General features: G+C 42.2%; 1 protein-coding gene across 1 annotated transcript in view; it reads right to left on the bottom strand.

Annotated features, from left to right (window-relative positions):
- The window catches only part of TMEM255B (transmembrane protein 255B), a gene marked incomplete at its 5' end in the record, with an annotated part of 75,954 nt that overhangs the window by 43,941 nt on the left and 12,748 nt on the right, over positions 1–19,265 (bottom strand). The window contains one exon of the mRNA XM_082304251.1: positions 516–605. Within this exon, the coding sequence (XP_082160377.1) occupies positions 516–605 (90 nt within the window). The remainder of the gene's footprint in view (positions 1–515; positions 606–19,265) is intronic.

Genomic DNA, 19,265 nt, shown 5'->3' with positions numbered 1-19,265 from the left:
GTCACTCAGTAGGTTCCCCCCTCACACTGCCTCTAACCAAAGCCTGCCACTTCCTCCGCTGTCTTTGCTCCAACAAAATGTTCCCTTTGCGCTGTTGCAATCCACTTCCCTCTAAAGATCCCATGGGGACTTCTGGTGCTCATCACCGTCTGGTGCGTTCCAAATCCTTACCATGCCCACAAAGCCTTTGTACAAAAGGAAGCAAATGCTGGTGGTGGCTGAAGTGTCTTCCTTTTCCTAAGCAGGTATGCATTTTAGCACGCCTGTCATTACGTCATTTTACATCACCTTTGTGTTTGGAACTCCCTGAGAGATGAATAAGCAGTTGGCACCATCTCTGGGTATTGGCACGATGGGCCTTCCTGTCAATTTTTTGCCAAAAGACATTTCTCCAACAAGGAGAACTATCAAAAAAATTAACATGCTGCTAGACATAAACCAAAAGAAAACACTTTCCTGCTAGAAATGAAATAAGTAATCAAAAATGAAAGATGACAGAAAATCACTGTACTTACTATGTGCCGTGCTGCAAACACTCCATCAACTATTGCACAACAGAATGCTGCTACCACGCCAAAGCTGATAAACACGATGGAGGCTACTAACTGAGAAGAGAAAAACAGATTGAGTCATGTTTTCAATACAACTCTTTAAGGAAAACAATTACACTAATTTTTCTAGTGTTCTTAAGTGATGTTTCCCCCGCTGTAATTCACTTCAGAACAATGTGGCAGGACACCAGTCATGCAGTAGAAAAAAGGCAGAAATTCTTGATGCTGGGTTGACATACCATCAAGACTACTAGAAAAGCTTAAATCTTTCTAAAGAAAATTAGGTCAGCTGTAAGAGTTATTAAATTTAATGGTGATTTCTTCTAAATCAACTTATTTAATAAAACAGCAGTGGTGTCCATAGGGAGCATGGCAAAAAGCCACGTTCCCGTTGGCTCACATCAATCTCTAGAGCTTTACTACAGTGGTAGTAGTTCACACATACAGATGAAGACATTGTAGTAAGTTAATAACTAGCCCGTGAACTCTCGGAAAGCTTTTATCATCCCAAATAGCTTATGATACCTTATGCCACAACAAAATCAGGACTGGTACCTCTGGAAGGGCTGGGGTGTGCTGCCTTGGCCCCTGCCCTTGTTGGGGCTCCCAGGCTGCCCCTCAGTCTTAGAGTGGGCACAGCAGAGCACAGCAGAGCTCAGCACACGTCCCAGCTGCAGCACAGACAGTACACTGTCTTTGGTAGCCTACCAGCCATAGCTTCAGACCTCATTTTACCTCCCAAGCTGCTTCATTCATTAAGCATTATTAATTCTTTATCAACAGGACTGCAGATGGTGTAACGCTAGAGCACTGCTCTAGCACAAGCGGTGGTGGTGCGGAGGGCTCGGGGGAAAAGGCTGTGGAGGCTGGGCGTGCTGAGACCCTGCTAGCCGTACTCGCTTTATCTCTGAGGATGACTACAGCTGCAGCTCTAGCAGCCACTGCAGGGCTAGCACAACCCCAGATATGGCAAGCTTACCGCCCAATTCACTCTGAAGAGAGCAACAGGACTCGGAAAGGCCGACCACTGGTATGCATCTCCATCAGAGACCAGTCACTGTGCTGTTAGCACACACTCTTGAGACGGCACTGGCTTGTTTTGATGGCACATCTAAAGGATGCAGTGCTGTGAGCGAGGTGAGATGAAGCGAGTCCTGAAAGAGAAACCCTGTGTATGCCTGGCAAGGCGCTCCCCCTGGGCTCATTAAATGAGGGACAGATGCTGTCACTCCCTCCTCACTCAGATTAGAGGGTTTTGTGACTTTGAGGACTCTGTACCTTGAGCTTGGATGAGTGGCTACCTGCAGGATATAAGGTGAACCTGACGTGCACTCTCTGGCTATGTTTTTAATATAATTTAATGTACATCTCTCATGTCTGGCATTTCTGATGTGAAGTCACAAGATGAACCCTCAGAAACATCCTATATGACAGTTTAATTTTAATTTACTACAGTATTAAGTTATAGTTAATAACTGCAACAGGTTAAAAAATTCCCTTGAAAACTGACAGAACAGCATCCTTCATTGACAGAGCACATGGACCAGGGTTTCAGTTACGAATTTTGAACCTCTTTGTTATTTACTAGTCACTGATTGCTCCTTCACAACATGTATTTCAGAAATGCTCAGGTATAGATTGCCAAAAATACATCCATACCGTTCATATATCCCTTTTGCCTATACAAAGTTCATATCTGCATTACCTAAATACTGTTTTCACATGTGTAAAATTTACAAGGCATCACAAACCCACTTGAAAAACGGACTCTTTAGTTTATGTTAGGCTAAGAACAGTACAACGTCAAGAGTGTCAAGAGGGGACACAGCATTGGTGACTTCCTCAAAAAAATGCATATTGGGCAGGTAAGAAATTATAGCCTTATAGCACTGGACACACAGATCAAAGCAATATCAAACATCTGGAAATGAGAGCTCTCATGAGGAATCAGCAAAAAGTACAACTTAAAAGCAGAACAATCACAGCTTTCAAATGCTTTCTGATACACTCTTGTGATCTCTCATTAGGTCATGGCTCTTAGATCATGTAACCAGAGGCGAGCCAGCACTGCCACAGGGACTGCTGTGTAATCTGAATCCTCAGCACCGGGAGGAAAGGGGCACACCGAAGTGGCTGATGGCACTGGCTGATCTTGGGAATCTGCTGCATCCCCCATGCAGCCAGCTCCATCCTGCCGTAAGGAGGCAGAAACCCTAAGAAAGCACAGTTGGCTGCATCGCCCTTCAACCTCCACTGTCCCATGGCTCCCCAGTATGGCAGGTCAAGTCTCGTGAATCTGGTTGTCTAAAGATCTTGGCATGCAACTCATCAGATCAAGAAGGCTGTGGGCTCCTTGTAGAGAGCTATTATCACTGCAGATCAGTGGGCTGTGCTGCCCTGTGGCAGCTGCATTTGCTACAGACCCCGATCTCTTTATTTGAAAAAGCAGCAGTGTTTAAAGTTCAGATTAAGTCATCATTGTCTGATAACTCTGTCTTGTTTTTCAAGCCATAGCAGTCAATCAAATAATTAGTGGGCTTACCCAGGTGTTTCCAAATTGCCTGAGCTCAGGATGAATTTACTGGAAGCTGACCTCAAGGTGTCCTTTCATTTCACACATGAGCAACTTATTGATGATCTACAATCCCCAAACTAACGTTTTCCACTCATGGAGATAGCTTAAATCACCTAATGAGTATGCTGGCCTTTCAGTTTCACCATATATCTATAAGAGACCACATATAAAGGTGCACAGTAAATTGTAGCATAGACAGGAGCTACGGAGCTGGCTTTGCGGTCCCCAGTCATGTTGTTGAGCATCTACCCATTCAAGGAGTTGCGTGCAAGTCAAAGGTTGTCAGCCAGAGTCTGCTGTTCTTATCCGTGCCTACTAGTAACTACTTCAGTGAGTGGTCCCTTTGAAATGAAGAGGACCATTTCTTGACTGAGGTAATACTTACTACAACGCCGAAGTGGCAGAATGTGACACTCAGGGGTTCTTATGACTTAAATTGACTTCCGTATGTGTTAGAATGATAAAAGAAGTAATAAAACAAGAACAACACAAAGAAATCCTTAAAATAAAATTACAGATTTATATTCTCTCTCAAACCTCCCATTGCTTATTCAGAATGTGAGAAACACATAAACAAAGTAAAAAATTAATTACTTCTAAAAATTGCAGCCAAGACAGCCAAATGAAGAGCTGTTGTAAATTCAAAAGCTAATTTTTCTGAGTGGTAGGTGATTGCTGAACGAGTTGTGAGTTCACGAGCCTAGCACTGTCAAGAAAGAAAAGCAGCCCAGTTCATTTAAACGTAGAGAATTTTTGTTGATAGGTAAAAGAAATAGTACTTTAAAAAAAATATACTGATCCATCACATCATCTCATCTCCATTTTTAATAGCAGTATGTTTTGTCAGGAAAACTACTCATTATTTATAACAACATATTTTAACAGTTATTCAAGAACCAGTTCTGCTCTCGCTGTTCCATTGCTCTGCAGCCAGGCTTCTCTATAGCTGTTATTATCAGAACATGTTTACCTTGGGTTCTGGTATGGAATACAATAATTTGGTTATTTACAAGGGAACCATGAAGCCAGTCAGTTATTAAACAGTGAAAACTGTACTGTGTGGGCCTAACAATCAAAACCAAAAGCCAGTTGTTTAACAGAGGTGTTTTAGCAAAAGGGAGAGCAAAACAGCACTTAGAATAAGGGACTTTTGCACATAGTATTAACTGAAGAGCTGTTCTCTTCAGTCATGTCACAGAAATATGAAAACACTCAAAAATACAAAACTAGAAAGGCTGGACTGCTAAATTCTTGCATGCTGCCTTCTTTCAGAAGAGGCATGTATTTTATTGCAGAATTCACCTGTCTTAGACAACCTCTTGTCCTTCAGCAGGCATACAGCACCACTGGCTGCACGGTGTCACCCTCCCGTGCAAGTGGGACACCCCGTGGCCATGCAAGCTGGTCACGGACACTGTTCAGCCGTCAGAAATGCACCTAGCACGGGTACTTGGCAACTAAGAGTCTCCTACAGTGACTCCCAGGCATGGTTTTGGAGTTCAGAGTTGGCCACAGACCAGACCCAACGGGGAGTTTGATGCAGCCACCCTCAGGTAACCACCACACCTCAGGTGCCCAGGCACTTTGTGTGCTGAACCACACGCTGCTGGCACCGTGTCCCCGCTGTGCGACACGCAGAGATGTGCAGCCAGTGTCTGCCAGCAGACACACAGAAAATCACATCGCTCCCCAGCATAAGCACCCGCTTCCTACAGGCTGGTACCTCGCTGGCTGTTTCCAACATCCCTGTGAAACAGCTCTGGGAGGCTCACTAGGCTCCAGGTCTCTGTTCTCACACATACCTGGTTTCCTTATGGCTCTAATTTAGCCCTTACCTGCCTTCAGTCAAAAAACACAACTGCTCAGATAGTGACAGTCACTTCTAGCACTGGATGCTGCACAAGATGCCTCATTCTCTCAATTTAGACTAAGTAGATCTGTGACTTTGGAAAATGCATGGATTTTTGTTTTCTAAATTACCTCGGTATCAGATATAAGTTACATCAACCCTCTCTGGGATTTTTTTCCAGGCAGAGGAAGAATCACAATTACCCTCATCAATGTAAATTGAGAAACACCGTCATCCAATACCTTTCACTCTGGAAAGTGAAGGCTTTGCAAAAGGCTGTGTAAATGTTATGCTACAGGTTTGTAAAGCCCTTTTTATCCCCACACAGGTTCAAGCAAATGTATTTGGAAAAGAAATGCATGGGGCAATTTGTTGTAGGCTGCCCCTAACATTACACTCCCCAAAACACAGTTTAATTCTGTGGGCCTTTTTACTGGTTTGATTTCCCTATGTCTCCAAGCTCCAAATATAATACAGGCTTAAATAAATCCGCTGCACTTTTTCAGTACACTGAGGATGAAGATGTAAGAGCAGTAGTTTACAAAAACTATGTCACAAATCCAAAACAGAGCATGACTTCCCACAGCTGGTGCAATCTCAACCAGGAGCTGCATCTGTCACGATGGCACCTCAGCAAGGCTGCAGATTAAAAGCAACACTAAGACAATTAAACTCATTGCATTGCATTTCCGATGCTCTTATCAATGAAATGCTGCCTGTCTTGTGAGATGGGATGGTATAAGAGTACTTTTAATTGTGAGTTCATTTTCTCTAATTTGGAAAGTCCTCTCCTGCGTGGCCCCTTCCCCTCCCACAATGGCCACTTTTTTCCCCTGCCCTTGGGACAGAAGTTTTGCTGCTGTGATGAAGATTAAACCCAGGCAAGGCTCCTACTATGTCAGTTTTCACAGCTGGGCTACGTAGGAGGTTTCTCACTACACCAGGTAATGTGCTTCACAATTTATGGCCTGGCAACCTATTCCTTCCAAAGGCTGGTTCTTCAGTAATAGCACTGCTGTACTTGCAGCTCTGCTGGAGGGTTGTCACACCACAGGAGATAGGGTTATGTCATGTTCATTATTCATTAACGCCAATTCCAGTTATAGCACTAGTTACAATGACACAAATTCGTAATGACGAAAGACTTTTATGACTGCCCAACCTATGCCTGAAGAACTATTTCCTAAATTGGCTTCCAGATAAAGGAGGGAAGTAAACACTAAATGTCTCTTGGTTTTAAGAGCACCAGCTTTGGTACAGCTCAGGAAGACAAGGACCAGAGCTGGGATCCCATGCATACACACATAACTTGCTTCTGAATGTAATACACCTAATACGTAGCCAATGCCCGCAGCAGATACCTGTATTACCAGGAAGGCCTTCAGACAGAGATGCTACACACATGACGTTGTCAGGTGTTTAGATCAACTCTTGTGTTTAGATCAAGTCACCAAGTTAGAAACCTACAGCCTTTCCACAGTATCGTCACTGTTGAATTCAGCAAGTCCAGTCATACGTTGTTGAATATTATCAGCAACACCACAGATCTTTGATTCAGATTTTCTTCCCGCTCTCGCTGTTGTTAACAGCGCCTCAGGGCATAGAGCTGAGCCTATGTGACTGAAAAGGCATACTGCTCTCCTGTCCTTAGTTTGGTTCCCCGCTGTCCAGCCCTCTTCTCCTGCTCTCTCTCCCAAAGGGGTGCATCCCTGCATACCAGCTCCCCTGCTTGCCCAAATACACAGCGAGCCAAGGCAATTCACTCACTAGACAGAAAACTGTTTGTTCCCCAAGTGAGTTAAATCAGATAACTGTAAGGAGAGAGGAGCATTAGACCCAGTGGAAGGGAGAGGGCGGGACCACATGGCCAATACAGAAGGGGAGGAGGTAGAAGTGCTGGCAGCAACTATTAGGTTGTCTCACCTATTTCATGTAATTTGCACTCCTAGGGACTATCAAAATAAAAGCTAGGCTTTAGCTGTAATGAGTAAATGACAAAGACTGGGGTTATTTTGCTGTTTGTGGTCAAGGAGACTTTTGTTTTACTACCTGTGAGTAAGTTTCCCATTTTTCAGTATAGTGTCACAGATAATTAAGAAAAATAGCAACATGAAAAGGCCAGTTGGCGTAACACAGGCAGGGGAGAGGTCCCATGAGAAATTTAAGCAACCTCACATGCATAAAAAGGCAGAATTAATTAGATAAACAAATGTTGGGAAAGAATACAGAAACCACATGAGAGGTAACAATTATTATGCCAAGGAGAAAAAACAAGATCAAAATCCACTTTAAAAATAAAGGCAGCATTTTCATTCAGAAAATTTCTCTTTTTTTCTTGACCCATATCCTGAAGGGCAGAATGGTGAAAAGCAGAATTCACAATGTCTTTTGTTACGCCCTAGATACTCACAGTTAATTTATATCATATGTAGGCACAGTTAACGCATATTGCTTTCTCTTTGTCTCTTCCAGTGGTGTTGATGCTCAACTTTTGCAGACAGTTCATCAGTTAGGCTACTCACAAGGGCAAGGGACCACAGCAGTGCCCATGGTCAGGAAATGTGCCGCAGGGCAACTGAACAGTCCCAGCCCTCCTGCAGCCCCAGAGGGCTCATCAGCACAGCTGAGCAAGACACGAAAGGGAGCACAGGCATCCGAGCCTCCTCACTCCTCCTCCTCCAGGCACACATGGACATCTTTAGGACAGGGACTGTTTCTTTACTGGTCAGGTAAACAGACTTCTTGAGTTACTGGGAACTTTATTTACGCCATTTACGCGACAGTTAGAGAGATGGGGGAAATGAGCATCTGCTCGTACCGACACATGCCCAGGACCGTGTGGTAGGTGTGCTGGGTCCCAGGCCAGGAGGAGGCTCACAGCCAAGCTGCCGCGGAGGAACGTACATAATGATATCGCTTGTGCTGGCTGCCACGCAGGCCATTGTCTCTCCAGGCTCTGGGACATCTCTCACCGGGCACAGCTGAGCAACCCAACACCACACAATATCCAGCGCTTAGGCTCTCGTGGGCAGGGGAGAGGCAGCAGTGCCACGCTGCCTGGTGGGAAGCATGAGATGGTGACCAGCAGGCTGCATGCTCCTCTCAGTACCTGAGGCTTGAGGGAGCTCTGCAAATTAACAGGTGTCCATATAGTGTTCTCCCTAAATACATAATATCACATAGTTGTCTATACACATTTACAAATAGGCTTACCTGACTCAATGGGCAGTATTGATGCTCTCCGCTTTTCCCTCTGTTTCTAGTATTAGCGCTGGATTCTCTGCTGCAGATACTCTGCTATGGATACCTCCAAACACGCTCAATGATTTCTTCCCAGCAAATTTCCCTGCAAGCTTTGACTACCTAAATATTTAACTGGCTTTGGTTCAGTCTCATTTTGCTACATCTTTTCAAAACAAATATTTTCTTGAGGAGAAGCACAGGAAAACCCATCTCAACTTCTTCCTCCATCACCTTTGGCTTTCTTAATAGTTCTCATAATCCAGCATCCTGTTCCAGAAGCGTCCATCTATTATGACTTCTGCATCCATCAGCATGTTCATTACCATGTCCCTGCCTCTATTAGTCTTAAATTCTCATTTTTATTTAAAAATTGTGAAACACTCCTTTACAGTCTCTTCACCTACTGCCTTGTCTAATAGGGACATAATGGTGTCACCCTAGATGCATCAGCCACTCCCAAGCAGCCATCTTTGCTTGCCATTTCTCTTTAGGACATGAAAGCCCATGGTTCAAAACTGCCCCTTAGTACCCTTGTTGTTAATTAGCTCCTCACAAGGCTTCCCCAGCCACCCACGCAGAGCATCTCTCCCATCCTCCTTCCCCGCTCCCTGCCAGCCAGCAGCGGCTGTGCCGTTCTCACAGGTGTTGAGTACAGCAGCTTAACTCTTTTGCAACTTGTCATCTAGAAAAGTGGCATGGAAACATTTTGCCTCAACATTTTACTGTCCAAATAAAACCTTGTTTGTTAACTCTGACAGTTCCCTGGTCTAGGCGTCTAGTTGATTTCACCCTCTAGAAATGCCCTCCTGACCATTAATCCTTAATTTGTACTAATCCTCTTTGCACCACTCTTTCTGTAATTTATCTTGTCTTTTCTTCTAACCTGCTAAAGCCTTTGAAGATACTGTTTCTGTGAAAGATGCTATATGAAATAAAGATGAATTTTCCTGTATTTTTATCTTCAAGCAATGAAAGAATGGAGAGAATTAAATCAATAGCCATTATGAAACATGAAACAAAGTTATTGAGAAGGGTTACCTGATGAATATATTCTTTCTTCTCTCATAATCTAATATTAGCTACAAAACCAGACCTAAAACAGCCAGGAAATTATTTCAAATTATTTTATGAGCAAACCTTTACTATAATGACCTACCTACTGAATGAAATAACCTATATCAAGCAGTTTCTGTGCACTTAGACTTCAAGACTGGAGCCACTGTTACACTGCAATCAGAGAATGAATTTGATATATGTGTAAATAAACACATATTAAATTCAAGATAATTCATTCACTGATGAGTAAATGCTTGTCTTGACTCAGTTAAAATTGTCACCACTGATGATGCACTGCCAGGTCCCCTGGGAGAGTTCCAGCTACCGGAATCCAGCAGATATTACTAAAACACTGCTGGAAGAAAGACTGAACTGTACTTCGTTCACATTTTCCAAGACAAGAAATGGAAGGCAACCTAAAAAAGTCCCTTTTTTTTTAATTTCCTGGGGCAGAGTTACTTGTGTTATTGGTGCTCTTTAAGCCCCCACAGCACCTGAGGACCCCTGTTCATATCCCAATAACCATTACCACCCAGTTACTGATTTCCTTCTAGCAGCATCACACCTCAGCTTCACTCACCTCGTTCAAACAGCACTGCTGTCTTTTCTCCCTAGTCTGAGCTGATACAGCCACCCCAATGATTGACCCTCTCCAGCTTAAGCAGGTGCAACACATATGCTCTGCTCCACCCATGTTTTAGCTGCTTTTAAAGAGATTTGTTTAAATAGCTGCTCTAGTTTTCTTTCAGCCCATTAAATAGGCTGCTGACTGTATCATCAAACCCCTTCCTCCTGTTTCAGCTCCTTACTGGTAGGTAGAGGGGCACTGAGGCTTCCCAGGGCGGTTCAGATGTAGTGTGCTTTTACAGGCAACGCTGCTCTCTGCCCGTCTTCTCCTGGCTTTGCGAGTCCTTGCCTCCCTATTCCAAAGCCACTTTCAGAATCAGAGTTGGCACCCCCACATTATTACTTTGTTTCAAGAGCTGTGTTTTGGCAAGGAGCTTTTTTCATCTTTTTACATCTGTATAGTTTTTAGCTTTTTATTTCATAGGGGTGTGTTGCCGTATTCTATGGCAAATCACATGAACTGATTCCAGATGACTTTTGAGACTGAAATTATTGGAGCATTTGGTATTATACCCTCATGACTTGATTCATTTGTGCAGATATAAGTATAGACTGGGGGATAGCAAAAACGGGAACAGCATGCCTTCACAAAGCAGATGGGCCTGTATTCAGGAATCAGCTAGGCTCTGCTCAGTAGAAGTACAGGGCGTGAAGCCTCAATATGTCTTTCTGAAAGGGGAATGTTGCGGTGCTCCATCCAAACTGAAGTGGTAGTTCTTAACCATGCTGCTCGGTGATACCAAGAGTGGTGTTTTGTAAGTGGTGAGGCTGCTAAGTAAATTCTGCAAAGGGGTAGATTTCATCATACGTAACTCCAGCTACTTAAAATAGAAGTATTTGTCTCATGTGGTTACCTGTGCTCCTCTGCAGTCAACGGAGAGCCAGACACTTCCAGATACCTTCTACACCTACTGTAGAATGGGATGAATTACCTTCTGATGGTATCTGTCTTTTTTTCCACTGGCTATAAAGGGAGCCTAGATGAGGAAGTATCTGTGCTGCCAAACCCAACATCTTGTCAATACTTCTTTCATTCCTTTGATGTTGGCTGCTCTGATATTTGCTTTCTCTTCACTTCAGTACTTTCCTTCAGTCACTTGCCTGGGACTTGCAAGGGAGGGAGGGGAGTAATGTGGAAGGAGAGAAGGATGCCTGGGATTTGATGGAGTGATGTTATACAGAGAAGAAAAAAAAAAAAATCATCTGGATTTCACAGCTGGAGAAATGCTAATGGTTTGGGAACCAGCCTAAGCAAGCCTTAGTCCAGTAAGCACTTCAAACTGGTAAGAATTTCCCCTTGCAAACATCAACAAGAGCACATCTAAGAATGGTTAAAAACGATTACAAATTTAAGGATAACAAATACAGTCAAGAAGCAAAAACTAAATAGAGCCTTAAAAGGAAAGGGGACGATATGAAACAAATTTAGATTCCCTCATCAGCAGTGCTGACATTAGAGGAATCCATCACATACTTCCTTTCATGGATGCTCTTTTATTGATTAAAATGGAACAAGCTCATTTCATCACTTACACAGAGGCAGCTGTTCGGAGCAGTATGAGAACAATAAACCAGAAATAAATAGCATACCATGTGTCATAAAAGTTTATGCTTCCTGGTAAAAAATGGTAGAATTGACACAGATCAAGACTACCACAGCTGACACTGTCTTAGCAGCAGGAACTTTTTTATACCAACGTCTGTTCACGTCTTTACAAATCCTCTTTCACGTTACAGTGACTGCATTGTGTGAGCGTGGTTTCTCAAGAAACACACACACACTCTTTATCAGAAATGCATTACAATTAAATTACAAGCTTTCATGTAGTGAAGTTCTACCTCCAGAGTGTGTAAGATTGTATCTGGCCAACAGGGATACTCATCCATTTAATTAGATCGCATTCTTCAGAAAGGGGAAAAAGGGGAGGGAAAGGGGATGCCTTTTCATAGGGCACACCCCACCTCACCTTCTCCACCTTGCACACGAGCACTTACCCCAGATTCCTCACCAAGACTTTTCATCCCCTGCTCCTGCTTGCTAGGGAGAGTAATTGATTTCTTTGTGTTCCACAAACACATTTCATGGGTCATAAAGTTTACTTTTGTTTTCAGCTGTGTGACAGTAATGCTTTCATTACATACACAGCACAAGAAAACAAACTGGCAGTTAAAAAGTGTCCTGTTATGCACTTAATGCTGTGTGTTGTTTCCAAACACAGATCTTAAAGGAACCACATCCCAAAAGACTTCTACTTAATAAGATGGGAGGATTTAAACTGAATTGGTGGCTTGAGTCTCTGACTCAAAAGAACAGTGCCAGCCTTTAAACATTGGAGTGTCAAAAATAAAGTGTGCTGGTGCATGCATATATTCATACGTGTATATATATGTATGTATGTATGTATCTTCCTTCTGTTTTTATAGAATTTAAGCTTCCAGAAGCAAACCGAAGCCATTCCGATTGCAAAGAAAGCTCTCCAAATAGAAGCCAAAGTCTCTCTTTCCTAAATTTTTCCCTTTTTAATACATTTTCCATTTCTTTCTACCAATGATAACAGTGAAAGCATGGTAGTTTCTTATCTGAGACTGAGCTGATGCTGTGTTGGGTCACAAGCTGGGGAACCTGGGGTAAGACCTGGGACTGGTACAACCAACAGACCAATTTAGGGTTGTATGAGAGGGAAAGAACTACTGTGCTAGGCAGGCTGCAGCTGGACGTGCTTGGTGGCATCTCTCTAGGTACGTCAGACAGACACAGCCCTGATGATGGAACAGAGAGATTACTACAGACCTGACTGTACTTCCCGTTACAGCTTTACTAGCTAAACCATCCTGGCAGACACATCTATAAAGAGTGCAAATAGCATTTTGCACAATAAAGACATAGTGTCAGTGGCATAGTGGCATAGACGTTTTTGTCATTATGCCCGGTATTTGCCAGCACGTCAGCTGTAAATACATATATATATATATGTGAACATTTATTACATGTTATATATTATATGGTTATAATATCATAGTACATTTATGTATTATAATATTTACATATAAATAAATATTTGCATGACTAGCTGATGAATCTGTACTGGTAAAATCTGAAAGCATGGACCCGTAGATACATGACACGAAATGCTGATCCGTAAGGGACTAGGCAGAGAAGAGCTGAAACACGCCCCAGTCTTCCTTTGATAATCCACACAGTGAGAGCATCTATTTTTGTCTTTGAGTCCCTGAACTTCAAAGTTCTCAAGACACTGTGGGGAAATTTATACTATTTAACTTCAGGCATTTAACTCACTGACAGCACTTAGATGATGGTTTCACGGCATAGTGAGCTGATATAACCCTTTATTCCTAGCAAAAGGGACAAGTCCTGTTCCCTCCTCCCACAGACTCTTCTCTACTCTCAGCCATGCAGCCCCAGCAGTTACTTTCGCTATGTCTGATGCTCACTTGGCTATGAACCTTTTAACTCACTAATCCAGTGGAAGCTATTTTTGGCTGGGGCAAGGAAGAGGAGAAGAAGGAGTCGGCAAGATAGAGGAAGGAAGAAAGGAGGGGAGAGGAGAAAGGAAGGCCTCTTTGTGTCAGTAGATATTTATTACAAATTGGAAATCCTCATTTTAAGTGCACAAGGTCAAAGAATTGCATTAAAAAAAAATCCCAAACATTTTACTTGGTCCTTCATTCATGGAATACATCATACTAATAACAGCAAGATGTCTCTCATAATATTATACTAACTAAAATAAATTATAAACAACTTTTCAACTCTTTACATTTTTATTGCCCATAAAAATTTCTTCTTTTAATTTCACTTGCCTTCACTTGGATGGTGCTTTCATACCCACAGATACACACCTGTCCTCCCCCTCTTCAGCTGAAATAAGTGAGCCTTCAAAACATCTCCAGTTATTTGTCTTGCTTCTACCCATGACTTTGCTGAATATTCTCCTGCATTACAAGGAGTAACACAGATTTCCCAGACCTACCATGGATAGACCACATTCAAAATCCTTCCCCAAAAGGATTAAAAAGGGGTCACAAAGCTGATTCCTGCCAAATAAGGCAGCTAATACCCAAGACTGCACCATGTTTATAGCATAAAAGGAGACTGGACAGTCTATACATAGGCTGCTCTATGCTAAACCGAAAACTGGGCAGTTATACTACGATGTCTTTTGTAATCTCCTCAATATTATAGAAGAGAAATATAATTGTCACTTAATATGGGATTCTTCTTTCCACACTTTAGTTATCTGAAACTCCAGAGTCTAGACAAAATCACCCTTCAAGGCTCTTTCCAGAACCTAAGGAGAGAACGGGATGCCTCCAAAGGGCACCACATTACAGGGGTCTAACAGCTAGGCATCAGAGAGGAAGATGCTCTCAAAGAATAAGCTGCTTGATCTTATCAGCTAAGATGTTGTTATATTTCAAAAGGAATGCAGATACCTAAAGAAGAGCCATGCTTGAGCTCATACAAGTGTCAGTGTCAATCTGTATCTTTATATAAATCTCCTTGTCTGTTTCTGAAATGCGCAGTTAGATCACACCACAAAATCTAGCATGCATTTATGACTGAAAAGATAGTAATAGGTCTTTTCAGTTTTAATCATTTTAAAGGTGCTAAACAAGACAAGGATGATTGCGAATTTGTTCCATTATTATCATTTTTATATCAGCATTAATTGTTTTTCCCTGAACTATGTGACATATGAGCACACAAAAAATAATCACTGAAAAAAAGAAGTGCTGTTGACTTTCTCTGAAGCTTGAGTTCAATGGAGAAATAATACCTTGGTAATGACGATGATTGCCTTTACATTATCCGCATTTCCCCTGCACTACAATAAAGACTTCTTCCATTTATTCATGCAGGAACATCAAAGATAGTCTCAGGAGATCTACAGAATTGTAATGAGTTTTCTCTTTATGTAAACAAGCTGCTTTAATTAGCTTCATATGTGATATGGAATCTATCAGCAATTAGCATCTTTGATCAAAAGCTGAACTAAAGCCAGTTTCTTCCAGGATATTCGATTTGCATGAAAAAGTAGATGAGGCACAGCACGTTTGAACGGAGCAGAGTAGGTCCCATATCAGTATCTTTTTTTGGTGTACATATTAATAACCACCACCTTTACACAAAATGTGCAGTGGGCATTTTCTGATGGACATAATCGATTTACAAGATATATCGGGTTTGAAAAGCGAAAGAAGTTTGGCTCATAATTCTGAAAAATGGCTCACATATGTAACTCCCTTAAAAAAGCTTTTTTTCTGAAACAGGCGCAAATTCTAGTGGCAAGAAAATAGTCAGAGATAATACTGAAATACTACCTCACATACATCTCAACACAGGGTAGGAACACATGCACTGTCATGGAAGTCTATCAACTAAAACCAGAACAGAAAATTATCGCTTTGTTTCTCCAACTTCTGATATAGTTTCTTTTCAGCACTTAATTTGAAATCTAATTATTGTTGACAGAGATGGGGAAGCAAGCATATTAAGGCACCTAAACTTAGCATCCCTTGAGAACTCTGAAGAAATAGCTTTGCCTTTTCTCTTTGTGTGCAGAGCTCCATGTTTTAACCTCTCCCGTGTCTTCAAATTCCACTTTTGCCAGAAGCAACGTCTCCTCAGCGAAAATCACTACAACCATCTCTCTGAACAAGTCAAGGACCAGGTTGAGCCAGCTGAGCATTAGATTTATATCCGAATATGTCCTAGACATATCAGCAAGAAAATTAACTGTGTTAGCATGACGAAAAAACAAGCAAGACTCAGCAATGGATTAATTCAGGGCTCAGACCTGCTGCAGACAACTGTCTTCATCGTAAGTAGTACCGAGGTTTGCACTAACTCACACCTCCGGAGGGGTCACTCCTGCTTCTCTGACCCTTCCCCGTCCTCTGTGTGTCCTTTATGCTCCCATACCTCCTCCCACCCCCCTCCTGCCTTTGCTGCTTTCTGCTGTAGCTGCGCTGTTGTCGGGGTGACTCCCATGACCCTACCAAGAGCTCTCGCAGGCAGCACTGTGATATTGCAAATGTTCAAAACCCTGACGGTTATTACGGTGCCCTTGCATCTCCCATCACTCCTGCAGGCAACACAGTTTCAGCATGCTCATTTTCAGCCTTGTGAACAGTACGGCTTGGTGAGACTGGCATTGGAAAGATGTGTGAGTGGAAACTGTGAGCCAGTGCTTGGTATATCCATCGGGTTAGCTAAAACAACACGCATGGTGTCTTATCGACATTGCACATTTAGAGAGCACTTCATTTCTGGGTGCTAGCTCATGCCACCTCCACATTCATCTGAGGAGAAACCTTTTACAGCACTCCCTCAGCACTACTTACTGCTCTCAGCTCAGCTCTGCTGCCATGAACCCCCCGCGCATCCAGCCTTCCCCACCTCTGTATGCAACTTCAGCATCTCATTTTCTAATTGGAAATACTTTGTACTGTAATGTGAAGAGATGGCAAGCAAGCAAACAAGCAAGGACACTTCATGTCTTACAATCAAATCCATTTGATTTGAGCAGTATCATATTTTCCACCCATTCAGCTGGACTAAGTGTGCCTTTGGAACAAAACATCTTACAGCTATACCCTGTTCTTCGATCCATGATCTGCTTTGCAGGGGGCAAGAGAGGCAAGAAGGGACAGTAACACATTATTCCTCCATTTCTGCTGTTTGCCAGTTAGAAACATCCCAAATCAGTGTAAACCTTGAGTCAAAGGGAAATTTTGCTCCGCTGGTGCCAAGTTCTGCATAGCAGAGCCAAGCACGAATGCTAAGAGTTGAAGTGAAATGCTAGTCAATGAGGCAGAGCCTGCTTCTGCAAGCAGCAGTTCCTTTGAATTAAGGGTTATACCTTGGTCAGCACATTGAACTCCCACTGTGGGCCCTGGGATGCCAAGAACGAGGTCAAAGAGGTGCAATATAATTAATGTTGTGTTTTAAGAACAAACCATTGTCCATTCTGCCAAACTGTGCTTTCGTTCTTTCCCAAACCCCGTGCTCACATTTATTGAGTGCTGGATATTTGCTGGACTAGTTCTGCTAACCATTACGTATTTCATATTGCACTTAGCATTTCATCAACCATGAATAAATCTAGACTTACAGAGGATAGGTCACAAGGAAATAGAACTTCAAGACAAAAAGAGAAATAGATTTATGGAGAAAAGGTCAATTTAAAATCGATTTTTTTTCCTAGTGTAATTGAATCTACATTCATGTTCAATTTAAAAAAACAAAAATGAAGTATTGAGTCATTACAAGGGCCAGACAATTGTCAGAGCTACACTGGGTTGAACTCAAATTATACTGCAGTAACTGCTCAAAGGAAGCCCAGTTAAAACAGAAGCAAATGAGTAAACAATTTCTTTTCCTTCCCACCCCCTTTTGTCCTGCTGCAATGCATAGAATTTTTAGTTACAGGAATATGACATTTCTGTTACAGCTCTTTGCCTATATAAGTCTTCACAATCTTATTGATGGCTGCAAATTTGTTAAAGCTGCTCTAAACCCTTTCAATCAAATATACTCAGTTACACCCCAGGGAATACTTACTACCCTCAGTTGTAGTACAACATAAACCGTTTCAGTCTCATTTCCCTAACGTTTGAAAACAAGCAGCTCAGCCTTAGTAAAGACAGTGTTAAAAGGCTTAGCCCAATGTGGATGGTACTCAAGGCAAGAAGCATAATTAAACTTTCTAGTTATTTTATTGGTCTGTTCCCCAGAAACCCAATCTTTCAACAGCCAGATCATCACTAAGTGTTATTAGCGGAAAGCAGTTTTCCTTGTTCCATGCTGGGCAATGCAAACAGGCACTAATACCAAACATACTGGATGCTTATTTCTCCACAGTCCTTGTGTAAATGGCACAATACGTTGAGTATTACATGGTTTAACTGCTGCTTATCCACCGTACATCTTTTTCAGCCATTTTACTTTCTGCTAAGGACAGAAGCGATGGAAAACTAAGAGGCAGATTAGAGGAAAACTGAAAGATAAAAACACCCTAAAATGTTAAGCCTGTTAGTAAAGTAGCATGAATGCTGTGGAAGACAAAGCTATTTTCATCTGCCCATCATTGAGTCTGCAACTTGGAACCTGCTGTTCATCCTGGCCTCTGATGTAGAAATCAGGGGCAATAGTTCTTAAAAACAAATAAGCTGTTTTGTTTAACGAGGCCTGGCCTGCTGCAGATTTGGGTCTCACAGGTCATGTCCCATTTGGATTCTCTAGTGTTTAATAAGAGGTGAGCTGACTTTGCAGCCTTTACTACCATGGAGGAACTAATTCATAACTCTCTCCTCTACCCACCTGTGAATTTTCATAAAACTTGAAAGAATTGCACACCTTTGAAATCTCTGCCTCCCTGCTGAATTTGCCTGAAATTGGTCAACACATTCAAAAAATGGAATGGGGAACAGAGAAAGGTGCAGACAAACATCATGGCTTTATAAATCTCATTCCTTTGGGAAACCCAGCTAGAAACAAAAGTTAAAAGCAGGGGAATACTTCCAAATATATCACTGAAACTTAAAGGCAATGCAAAAAATGTGATATTACGAAAGAAGTTTGCCTACAAATAGTGACAACAAGACTGCATTTACGAAGAAGAAAACAGGAAATCATGACAAGACTACTTATAAGTAAAGTAGTTACTTGTTAGTAAAAAGCAAAGTAAATCCATCATTTCCTCCTCTGAGCATAACACCGCTCTTGATTTATACCAGTGAAGGCTCTGCATTATGGAATTAATCATATTTCATGATGCTTGGCTATAATCAGTCTACTGTAAAGTGCACATTGGACACGCTGTTATTCAACCAAGACACTGCCATTTTTTGCCAAGAGCAAGGAAAGTGTAAGACTTTCCACAAATCCAGTCCTAGACACTTTCCTTTACCCAGATGCCCCAAGGACTTTCTATGATTTCCTCACATAAATAAAAGCAAGGGGTTTGTAAAGCTAAGCTAAATCTAAAAACAAACCACACAGTGTCGTCAGACCCTGTCTGATCTAGCCAGGGAATCTTTATAGCAAGAGCTCTGTTTTTTTTTTTTTCTTTTTTAAAAAACATATAGTTTCAGGAAAGTGTTCCTGCCTTAAGCTTCTTGCGCACGATGAGATCACCTGTTACGGCTGAGCTGATCGTGTGGCTCATTGCTGCCCAAACTGGCACGACCCATGCACTTTGTCTCTCTCCCCATCCTTTTCCCAGCTACATGGTCCTGGCCAAGCTCTGGCACTCATCTGACCCAGCCCTGGGTCAATTCAACTCACTAAACCAGCAGAAAAGTAATTCAGTAAAAAAAAGCAGGCTGCTTCTGTCAGCAG

The sequence above is a fragment of the Platalea leucorodia genome (genome assembly GCF_965183815.1).
Source record: "Platalea leucorodia genome assembly, chromosome: 2".
NCBI classification, from domain to species: Eukaryota; Metazoa; Chordata; class Aves; order Pelecaniformes; family Threskiornithidae; genus Platalea; species Platalea leucorodia.
This window is presented reverse-complemented; position numbering and strand designations above follow the sequence as displayed.